The sequence below is a fragment of the Galeopterus variegatus genome, unplaced genomic scaffold (assembly GCF_000696425.1).
Source record: "Galeopterus variegatus unplaced genomic scaffold, G_variegatus-3.0.2 Scaffold11, whole genome shotgun sequence".
NCBI classification, from domain to species: domain Eukaryota; kingdom Metazoa; phylum Chordata; class Mammalia; order Dermoptera; family Cynocephalidae; genus Galeopterus; species Galeopterus variegatus.
In genome coordinates this window covers 973,546-985,706 of record NW_007726122.1, presented here as the reverse complement: position 1 = coordinate 985,706, position 12,161 = coordinate 973,546, and the positions used below count along the sequence as shown (strand labels likewise).

Sequence of the window (12,161 nt, the reverse complement as noted above, 5' to 3'; positions counted from 1 at the left end):
AAATTTAAAATTTTTTTTTTTTTTTTTTTTTTTTTTGTCTTTTGTCTTTTGTCTTTTTCCGTGTCCGGCAACGGATTGCAACCCTCAGTGTTGCCCCCGTACCGGACTGGGGACCGGCAACGGGATCGCAACCCTTGGTGTTGCTCCCGCGCCTCACTCAGCCAGTGAGCGGGAACCGGTCTGCATGTGGGATCCGAACCCTCGGGCGGGAGCACCGCCGCGCTTCCCAAGCGGCGCACTCATCCAGTGCGCCACCGGGCTGGCCCCAGATGTAAAATTCTTAATAAAATATTTAGCAAATTGAACTCTGCAATGTATTAAAAAGTAATAATACATCCTAACCAAGTAGGGTTAGTCCTAGAATATAGGTTGGTTTAACATTTGAAAATGAATCACTCTAATTCACCATATTAACAGAATAAAAGAAAAAAAACCATGGGACCATCTCAATTGACGCAGAAAAGGCATTTGATAAAATTCAACATCTGTTCATATTAAAAACTCAGCAAACTAGAATAGAAAGAAATTTTCTCAGCCTGCTATGAAAAATCCACACCAAATATTTTACTCAATTGCAAAAGACTGAATATAGTTTTTTACATAAAATTGGGAACCAGCCAAAGATTATCTGCTGTTACCACTTACATTCAGTATCATGCTGGAGGTTTTATATAATACAGCAAGGTAAGAAAAAGAAATAAAAGACATATAAATTGGGAAGGAGGAAGTAAAATTGTCCTTATTTATGGGTAATATGATCGTGTATATAGAAAATTGGTAGGAGTATACAAAGAAGCTTCTAAAACTAAGTAAATTTAGCAAATTTGCAGGGTGCAAGGTGAGTAAGTAAAAATCAATTGTATTTCTATAAACTTGTAACTAAAAATTGAAAAAACATTGCTGAGAAAAATTGGACCAAAATAAATGAAGAAATCCATCATATTCATGTATTGGGAGACTCAGTATTGTTTAAAACATTTTAAAATTTACACAGAAAATCAAAAGGGCCTAGACTAGCCAACGCATCTTAAGAAAGAACAAAAAAATTGGAAGCCTTATACCTACATGATTTCAAGATTTTTTAAATAAAGCTTTAGTAATCAATATGGTAATAGACATATAATTCAGTGGAGAACAATAGAACTTCCATAAATTGACCCATCTATATATGGTCAATTGCTTTTCAACAGTTGCTAAAGTAGTTCAATGAAGAAAGGATAATCTTTTCAAACAAATGTTGTGGGAACAACTGGATAGCCATATGGGGAAAAAATAGGTAATAGACCTAAACATAAACATAAAAAGATTAAATCTATAGAATTTCTAGAGGAAAACAGGAAATATTTGTAACTTTGCACAGGTAGATTTCTTTGGGCACAGGAAACAAACTAAGAGAAAAAAGTTGTCAAATTTGACAATTAAAAGTTAAATCTTTTAGGGCCGGCCCAGTGGCGCACTGCTACAGTGCACCGCTTGGGAGCGCAGTGGCGCTCCCGCCGAGGGTTCGGATCCCACATACAGACCGGTTCCCGCTCATTGGCTGAGCGAGGTGTGGGAGCAACACCGAGGGTTGCAATTCCGTTGCCGGTCCCGGTCCAGTACAGGTGCGACACTGAGGGTTGCGATCCGTTGCCGGACACAAAAAAAGACAAAAAGGAAAAAAAAAAAAAAGTTAAATCTTTTGCTCTAATAACACTTTAAAAATAAATGAAAAGGCAAGTCACAACTAGGAGAAAATATTTGCAAATCACATATCTGATAAAAGACTTGTATTCAGAATTTATAAAGAACTCTTAGAATTCAATAAGAAGACAACCCAACAAAAGAAAAAGAAACAACTGATTTTAAAAATAGGCAACAAATTTGAAAAGTTTTTGAGAGAAGATGTGTGAATGGCAAATAAATACATGAATGAAAATATGTTCAATATTATTAGTCATCAGAGAATTTTTGCCCATTATAATTATGATGCAATACTACACACCCATTCTAAGACTAAATTTAAAAGATTGACAATTCCAGGTGTTGGCGAAATTTTGGAATTGCTGTATAGGAATGTAAAATGACACAGCTACTTTGGAAAATAGTTTGCCAGTTTCTTACAAAGGTAAAGGTAAAGATATACTTACTATATCTGGCAGTTCTATTCCTAGTTATTTTTCCAAGGGAAATGAGAAACTTATGTCAATTTTTTTAAAAAAAGATTTTTTACTACAACATTTATTGTGCTTTTTTATTTATAATTGTCCAGAACTGAAAACCACCTAAATGTTCATCAGCAGATGAATAGCTCAATAAATTATGTCCATACAATGGAATAATGCTCAGCAATAAAAAAAGAACAAACTACTACTACCCTACGACATAGATGAATCTCTAAAATATTCAGAGTGAAAGAAGCCAGACACAAAATGGTACATAATATACGATTCCATTTATGTGAGATCTTAGAACAAGCAAAGTGAATGTTATTGTGACAGAAAGCAAATCAGTGATTGCCTGGAGTGGGGAACTGCAAACGTGCACAAAGTAACATTTTGGAATGTTAGTGTAGTGGCTACACAGGTGCATACATTTGTCAAAATGCATCATACTTTATTTTTTACTTGGGTACATTTTATGATATGTAAATTATACCTCAGTAGTTTCCTTCATGGCCTAGCCTTGTGTGCCTTTTTCCCCTCTCCCTTAAATTCAGATATTATCTGTTCTTCTAAATTTACCTATTTGTTTGGTCTTCTTTTACTCCTTACTTCTCCTTTTATTTGTCTCCTTGTTGTCTTCTACTAGGCTATAAGCTCTTACTCTTCCTTGTTTACCCTCCAGCATCTTGCTGATTATAATCTTTCAGTAGATGTTTGTTAAACTGAGTTGGTTTAATGCAAAGAAAGAATTATCAGCTATTGCTCTGACCACAATTAAGTGACGAATGTATTTGACTCCAGTAAATGTATCGAAAGAAAATTAGATAGAATCATAGGAACTTAGTGCTAGAACGTACTATGGATGCTATTTAATTCAACCCAGTTATTATACAGAACTAGAGAGGTTAAGTAGCCTGCCAAACATCACATGGCAAGTTAAAGGCAGAGTTGAGACTAGAAGCCAGTTTTCTGTCACCCAGAATTTAACAAAGTGGAGAATTGGCTGCCTGTGGAAGTTCTAATGAGTTGCCCTAGACAAGGCTTCCATTGGATTGGGATTTGGAGTTTAGACATGAACAGGATAGGTAAAAGAGTAAGGGCAGGAGTCAACTGTCATTACCAGGGTCAAACCAAAACTGAAACTTTAGAACCTTGGGGTAGTGCCAACAGTTGGCTTATATGTTACTCATGATGTCTTTGCTTCATTTATCACTTGAGAAGTACGGGTTTCATCTATAACTGAAACCTATTTTGTATACTTATTGATGAATTTCCTATGGTAAGGATGTACGATAAATTTTTAAGGAGTTGTTACGATATCACCTAGATTATTGTTCCACAGAAATATTAAAACAATCTAAACGGAGTCAATCTCTCTCTCTCTCTCTCTCATACCTTCCTTTTTCATTCTTCTCTGTTCATGTATAAATTTATTGGAGGTTGGGGAGTGGTCACAATTGCTATTTGGCATTTCATTGGTTTTGCATTTAATTTTTAAGAACAATATTAATTCAGTTTTATAATTAATGTGATTACAAGTGATCATTTTGAATTTTAACATTGGAATACAAAAGGCAGCTTTGAAAGTTATAGCATAGCATGCTGCTTATGTGCATCCTTTGAATGAAAGAATAATAGTGTGGATGGTGATGATGAAGGAATAGAAGCTGCTGCTATTTAATGTATTCTCCACTCTCAGTATATGGATGCAGCCTCCAAATTTTACAAAGAAAATTATCATCAGCACAGCATCTCTGCTTTCCTACGGATTGGTTGTTTTGTAACACAGTCTCATTGTTTTCTTAGTAAAAGTATTTTATTTTAAAATATATCTCTAGACACTTAACTCCTGGTAGGCCTGGGAAAACGTACATTACTTCATGTCTCTTCAAAATTCCTTTCAAAGAATCGAGTTAAGCTCGATTTGTGTTTTTGAGACAGGAAAATAGTAAGGTGGGAGGAAGGAAGAAATCTTAACTTTGCTTTGGGGGAAGAAAAAAATCTTTCAGTCCTTCATTGGCACTTTAGATTCTGCATTAGTCATACTTCCCTTCCTCTTTGGCCATGGGTAGACCAAAGGAAAAGTAGCCATTTGCAGGTTTGTAAAGGGACAGTGCAGAGAAGAAAATGGCTGATACAGAAAAATGTAGGGTTTTTTTTTTCCCCCCTCTAGGTTTTTACAGTTGTATTTTTAGGTTAATCAGTGGTTTCTGGATATTTGACCTCCTTTATTTTTTTTCTTTATTTTACTGTTTTTGATGTTATAAATCACACTGCTAAGTTCCTAACCATAATAGTGAGATAGTATTCAAAGTCCAATTTTTAAAAAATTTATAATGAAAGTTACCTAGAATGGAAAGCTAGTGGGTACAGTTAATACTGATGGTGGGAGGAAAAACTTTTCCTCTACTGACTTCAGTCTAAATCAGGGGCCTGTGAGTTAACTGACAATGCATAGATTAACTGGAGAAAAGACAAGGTTTATTCACACTTACGCAAGTATTCAGTAATGAGTAAGTAGCCGGAGGGTTTAGAGAGTTATAAAGGTAATGGGGGAGTTTATATTTTTATATAGTTTGATGCTTTTCAAAGCATTTTCACATATTTCATTTGATTCTCACAGGACTTTTTAGGCAGACAGGGCAAGTACTATTATCCCCATTTCACAGGTAAGGAAACTGAGGCTCAGAGAGGTTAAGCATTTATTCAGAGCCATACAACAAATAACAGAGCTAAGATAAGAGTTTAAGGTATTCAGATTTCTCACTATGGCTTTGGGGTCCAATTTGAGTAGTAACAATCTGTTGTCAGTCTATGAATAATCTGTTGTCAATCTATGAGTGCTTTAAAGATGCCATGGTTGAATAACATTTTATTTGTTTTGTAGGAGAAGATGGTGTAAACTGGTTCATCAATGATAAAGACATTGAGGTAAAATCAAATTGTTTTTGAAATTCTGAATAACAAGTTAATTTTCTTTGATTTTTAGTTTCCTGTTATTTCATTATAACTTTTGGAAAATTAATAAGGTTAGTTTAAGTAGCAGTAGTCCAACTGGCTTATAAGAAAAGATTTGATTTTAATGTGTGGGTTATTTAGCTGTTCAGAAACTTGTTTCAGCTTTGATTTTTGTCAGTCAGTGAATAGCCATAATGATTTAGTCTTCTTTCCCTTTCTGTTTGTTCTCTGCCATGGTGAGTCCTTTCAGCCCATATGGCCTAATACTACTAAAGATCAGCACCAGAAATAACTGCTTCTTCAGTGTAGGGAAATGGTTAGTATATTTAGGATGTGGCAGGTGTTTGTCTTTGTCAATTATTAGCCTTAATTGTGGCAGGTGCTAAAAAAGAGAGACTAATTCTATAACTTGGTAGAACTTTTAAGAGATATCTAGATCGTATCCAATTTATGGCCTACTTGGCCAATTCAGCAGAATAACAAGGAAGATGAAAGCTTTTTCAAAAGTGGAATTCTACTAAACAAGATAAAAGCATGATTAGGATTTACATATTTCTCTTTAGATATTTCATATGCTATGCTTTGCTAATATTCTCTTGCAAGATAATAAATTTTGGCTAGAATATGGGACAGCCAGAATTGGTCACTGTAGTCAGAATGAATCATAAAAAGACACAAGTGGAAGGAAATTACCTCATTTCCTTTTAGAAATTATAATCCAGTCTTGTAGGGAGTAATCTTGTGCTGTTCAAAAGAAGGGATGTATTTGGTAGCTATGTAGTTTTATAATTTTATAAAAGACAAAATCATAAAAAAACCATCCACTGACTAAAAATTCAAGTAGGCCTCTTATTCAGAAAAATATGGTAGGTATATATTCAGATATAAAAATCAGCAATGGCTTTGACCGTGAGTACTATCAGAATATCTAAATTATGCATCAGTGCCCCTGCTAGATCTGAACTATAAATAGAGAAAGATACAAAAGAAAGGGAATCATATGTAAAAGGGTAAAGGAATGGGCAAGAGGGGCAGACAAAATGGAACAGTTATCTTTATGGCACCTCCTTTTATGTTTTTCTGCCTCTTTTTAAGAAAACAAGAGAGATCATGAAGTTCCCTGTTGCTAGGTTCTGAATTAAACAGATGTATATAACTGTTAACTCTCTTGCCCTGTCAAGGTAATGGGACTGATTTGATGTTTCTTTACTCACTGATGGTTGTCTTTAGAAAGGAGTGCATGGGGCCTGGTTAGTTAGCTCAGTTGGTTAGAGAATGGTGATCAAGGGTTTGGATCTCCATACCAGCCAGCTGCCCCCCAAAAAAGCAGAGTAGACGCGTTTTATTAAACAAAGTAAAATGACTATTTTTAATTCTTGATTTTTTTTTACCCCTTAGGCTCAGATAGGTAATAACAGATCATCTGGAAAATGGACCCGCCGATACTATTCAGTCAACAAAAACGTTACCTGTAGAAATTGTGACAGATGTGGCCATTTGTCAAAAAACTGCCCCTTACCACAAGTACGTGAAATATATACTACTTTTTTCCAGATTGTTAAAATCAAAATCATAGGGTTGAAACCCTGTTACCTTAGAATTCAAATCTTTTTGTAGTCTGTGTGTTAAATTTCATGTAGCTCACAGCCTAGTGTAGGGGAAAGAACAATAAATGTAGAGTCAGAAAAACCTGGAATCCATTTCAACTTCCCATTACTAGTTGTATGACCTTGGGCAAATTGTTTAACCCTCTGTGCCTCTGTTTTCTTGTCTATAAAATGAGAAGATTGAATCAGATGATTCCTGAGACCCCTTTCACTTCTAAACCTTCTATTTTATGAGACAGCTGTTTCATTGTGGGATAATTTTTATTGTTTGAAAATTATAATTTTAGGAATTTATAAATGTTTATTGATGTAAATTATGTTAAGCACGTACATCAATCTTTGGAACACAGAACTAAAGCTCTTAGACACTCTCTGAAACATAATAAGCTTTCAACAAACATTCCTTCCATTACTCACTCTCTCTTCTGAATGACTGTCTTTCAAATAGTTGAGACAGCCCTCATGTTTCCTCTTTGTTTTTGCTTTTCCAGACAAAACAACCTCTTCTGTATCTGTTCCTCCTATGACTTAGCTTCCAGATATCTTCATCATCCTACTTTCCTCTTTTAGACACCTTCTACTTCGTCAATATAGAAAGTTCATGGAAAGATCCCTATTATCTTTTAATTCCATTTTTCCATGAACTTCTTGAAGTAACTTAGTATTTCTATAAGACAAGGCATAAGAAATAATGCTAGCTGATAGTACAGGCAGACTAAGCCTTTTTGGCAACCATAGTGTACAGATAGCTTGTGTTAATGTTCTAAGTTCAGACATTTTGTTTGGTTTTGTAATTATGCTCAAGATTGGACCTTCACTGGAGTTTCAAATTAGAAATAATTTTATGGGATTATATAGAAAAAGAAATATTAATCTTCTGCTATTTGAGACTAAAGTGTTTTGCTAAAGAGATTTCTGTTTGTCTGCTATATAGAAAGTTCGCCCCTGCTGCCTTTGCTCCGAGAGAGGACACCTTCAGTATTCCTGTCCAGCTAGCTTTTGCTGGGACTGTTTTTTGCCTATGTCTTCTAGTCACAGATGTCTTGCAAGATTTTTCTGGAGAAAACGATGTGACCGATGTGGTATGATAGGCCACTATGCTGACGTGAGTATCCTGCCTATAATAACTAAGTTGTCAGGCTTTAGGGGCAATGTGCCAGTTTGTAACTACCAGTCAGCCTACCTAAAAGAATGTCTACTCTGCACCATATGGACTGATAGTCATGTCCCTTTGGCCACTGAACATATGAAGTAGTGCTCTAAATCTTAGGGTTAGGATCCCACTAAATAGTTCATCAGGAGGCAGCATCAACAAATGTTTTAGGGCTGGCCCGGTGGCGCACTGCTACAGTGCACCGCTTGGGAGCGCCGTGGCGCTCCCGCCGAGGGTTCGGATCCCACATACAGACCGGTTCCCGCTCACTGGCTGAGTGAGGAGCGGGCGCAACACCGAGGGTTGCGATCCCGTTGCCAGTCCCGGTCCGGTACGGGCGCGACACTGAGGGTTGCGATCCATTGCCGGACACGAAAAAAAAAAAAAATGTTTTAGCCAATGCTAACCCCTTTACTTGATGTGCTTGCCGAGTAAATGTGGAAATTAAGGATGTATGTAATAAATAACATAAGTAGTATGTACATATTCATACATATTTAAATGAAAATATATACACACTTGGCAGTTGTATGCAAGTGTCTATGGTTCAGTGCTGCTTATTGATGGTTCTTGCTGTTATAATCATCTTAGGCAAGAAGGACAGTCCACCTAATATTTTAAATATCTTGTCTTATTAACTCTTTCTTTAGATTAAAAAAAAAAGTAATTTGGAGGATATTTTAGTTACTTGCAGCACATTAAAAATGTTATTTTGGACATTGTATCATATTGTAAATGTATGTAGTGTTGTAGTGGCAATTTTATAGAATAGAAGGGCTGGTCAAGTAAGTAGACACAGCTTTGACTTGGAATATTTAGTTTTCTACATTCAGTTTATTCCTGATGAATGTCTCATGAAGGGTCTGTCATTTTAGTTCTTAATTGCCTGGCTTACTACATAGTAATATATGTTTATTTTATATTAATAGCTAATCAGTACAAAGTCATTTTTCACTTATAACTAGGTGCTGATTTTAATTGGTTTAAGGGACATTTACGAAAGGGTTAGCTCTCTGTATTTTCAAGCATTACTTATCTATTTAAAAAAATAATAAAAATATTTTCCATTTAATTTATACTTCCCAAAGACATAATACAAAAGCACAAACATTTCGCTGATTTTATGTTGAAGTGTACTTATAGCCTTTTGCTCAAAAAATTAATGTGGCTTTCTGTTGAAATGAATTTCAGATTAAAACAAATTACAGTATGAGTGGTAATGTGTTTCTCAGGTAAGTAATATGACAACTATTGATTATAATTCTATCAAATTTATATTTAGATTGTTACTTTTTTTTTAAGCAAGCAATGCTGCAGTAAATATCTTTTGTGTGTGTATCTATGTATGTGTAAGAATTGTTTTGATTGTAAGAATTTTTGTATGTGTGTATCTATGTATGTGTAAGAATTGTTTTGATAAGTCAAATTCTGTAAACGGAATTGTGAAATTAAAAGTTATGGACATTTACATCTGGATAAATATTGTCCAGTTATTCTTCTAAAAGATTGTACCTGTGTGTCCACCTACCAGCAGTGTTTAGAGAAATGAGCATTCATCAGCACTAAATATTATCAATCTTTAAAAATTTTGGCTAATCAGATAAGGAGAAAATGATATATTATTGTTTTAATTTGTATTTTTTTAGGCCACTAATGAGGTTGAATATGATTGATTACTTTTAGTGTTCTAATTCTCAAGACTGGATACAGAGATAGAAGTTATTTCATTTCAAAGTAGTTTAAACCTTTATTTATATATATATATAAATATATTTATTTATTTATATATATATTTTATTTATATATATATATATATATATATATCAAGTCTTAAAAATGGTAAATACTAAGTTGTCTTAGTGGTATATTGTTGCTGTCAATTACAGTTTTCTTAGCAAGATTTTCTAGTTTGGCAGTTATGTTAAATAACATTTGGTTTTACTCTTTTCTTTCAAGTTCTTACAAATATGGTCTTATTTGCCTGTGATAACAGAAGGAGGTCATACATTATCATAAGCAGTTTTTTTAAATAAGAAACTGTAGTACAGAGCAGTTAAAAATTACTTGAAAAAGGTTATATAATCAACTGTGAGTTAAATCCATAGCCCATTCTGTTTAACTTTTTAATTTTGGCCTCTAATGCATGTTAAACTCTTATCTGAAATGGCCTTGATGATTAATAATCCCAATGATTATGAGTTTTTAAGAGAGGGTTAGGCTATGACCAACTTCAGAGAAAGCAGTACCCTTTCTTGCAAATCTGCCGAGATCTACTGGTTTTGTTTTAATTATATGATGAAGTTCTGGAAACTGATTGGTCTGTTTCTAGCCTGCCCACCTGGTATAGGATTCCCTTGGAGTCCGGTCAAGTCTGGGCTATCTGCAACCCTCTCAAATACTTGTTGCTCTTCTTCCTTGACCCACATGATCAGCTTCTTCCTCACCTGCCATGGCTGCTTCTAAGTCATTACTCCTCCCTCTGTGTGTAGATATCTTTGGCTGCCTACCCTGTGGCAATACTATGCTTACCTTTCTTTGTCATTTTCATCTTCCAATCTGCTGGACTCACTGCTCATTCACAGAGGATTTCTGAAACCCTGGGTAACTATAGATGCTCTAACCTTTTATAAATTGAGAAGGACAAGAACTTCCACTTTTACTTTATACATTACTGTAACCACAACCTGGACCTCTGTTTGCCAGAGTACCAGATACATATGTTTAAAGAGAATTTGTAATGAAAACTGATGTCACACTCAAATTCTTGCTGTAATAAAAGGATCTTTCCTGATATCTGCTTGGAAATACCTCATTGGTTAACTACTTGTGTAAAAGTATTTGGTTGAAATTCCAGAGTTTTACAATATATGTAAAGAATAGAAAAATGGCTCAAAGCCTACTAAAGTCAGCCTGCATAGTTAGTGCTTTCCAAAGGACAAGGATCTGGAATGTGGAAAGAATTTCAGTTCTGAATCTGCCATAGATTCTCTCTTCTTGCTAACAATCTTTAAATGTACAGAGAAGTTTAAAGTATATATATACATTTAGCTTACACACCAAGTCTCATTCTGTGAGCTATATCTCTGTGAGCTATGTCTAAGATAATGACATGTATAATTAATTACTGTGTTTTAAGCACTGTGCTGGGGGAGAGGAGTGCTTTGTTCACTGCTGTATTCTCAGCATATAGTAGATGCTCAATAGATATTTGTGATTGAGTCAGTCATTTATTTAATCCTCACTACCATATGTAAGGTAGGTACTATTTATTAATCCCATTTTACAATGGAAAAAACTGAGACATTGCAAGGTTAAGCTTTGCCCAAGGTCTCGAAGCTAAAATGATGCTATACTCATGAATGTACATGGAGAAAGCTCACAATTGTCAATTTAGCTCCTGCTCCAAGGATCTCTCAAGTTTCTGTTTTAAATCTGCAGATATTATAGATTTAATAAGCAACTTTAATAATGAACTCATGATATTTAAAATATCAACATAGTATAAATCAAATGAAGATAAAAGTAAATGATAGCTTAGGTTTTTAGCTCCTCAAAGAACTTGTACAGATCAAGAAAGCAGTATAGGTTGATTTTTAGCCACAAAACCAATTCTGTGATACCGCAGGACCGTGCTACTCACAAGAGACCATCCCAGCTTCAAGTCTTAATTGTTGGATTGTCACCCTTTTCGTGAAAGTATAATGACTGAGTCAGTCACTGTCAGATATATAAATGAAAACCAAACCTCCTAAAATTTTCCCTTTCTTCAGCAACTTTTTTCTCAAATTTCCTGCTCAGTGCTTTACCCCAGTCTGTGCTAATAACTCTTTTAATTTGACCATTGTGTGCAAGAATAAAATGCCATTGCTTTTGGGGAGCTCAGTAGTTGAGCCACTCTTTTATTTTTATTTATTTATTTTTTCTCCATTCCAAATCGTATTTTATTAATGAAACCTAGGATCATAGCTTTTTTTCTTCTTAAGAATCCATAATACACTTTTTGATATATATTTAAATTCCTATTGGCTAAATATATATATATTTTTTTTTGAATTTTTTTTTCCTTTAAATTTTTATTTTGTAAATATACAATGTGGTTGATTATTACGGCCCATCACCGAAACCTCCCTCCCTCCTCCCTCTCCCCCCTCCCACCCAAGAATGTCCTTTCCGTTTGCTTGTTGTAACAACTTCAAAGGATTGTAGTTGTTATATCTCCTTGTCTAGTTCCTGTTCTTAAAGGAAAAGCTTTCAGCTTTTCCCCATTCAGGGTGATATTGGCAGTGGGTTTGTCATATA

At 34.8% G+C, this 12,161-nt stretch overlaps 1 protein-coding gene across 2 annotated transcripts in view; it reads left to right on the top strand.

The window, feature by feature from the left end:
* The window catches only part of ZCCHC7 (zinc finger, CCHC domain containing 7), a 250,835-nt gene that overhangs the window by 187,241 nt on the left and 51,433 nt on the right, over nt 1-12,161 (top strand). For both annotated transcript variants that reach the window (XM_008587885.1, XM_008587816.1), the window contains exons 3-5: nt 5,032-5,075; nt 6,501-6,626; nt 7,644-7,814. In XM_008587885.1, coding sequence (XP_008586107.1) covers nt 5,032-5,075; nt 6,501-6,626; nt 7,644-7,814 — 341 coding nt within the window. The remainder of the gene's footprint in view (nt 1-5,031; nt 5,076-6,500; nt 6,627-7,643; nt 7,815-12,161) is intronic.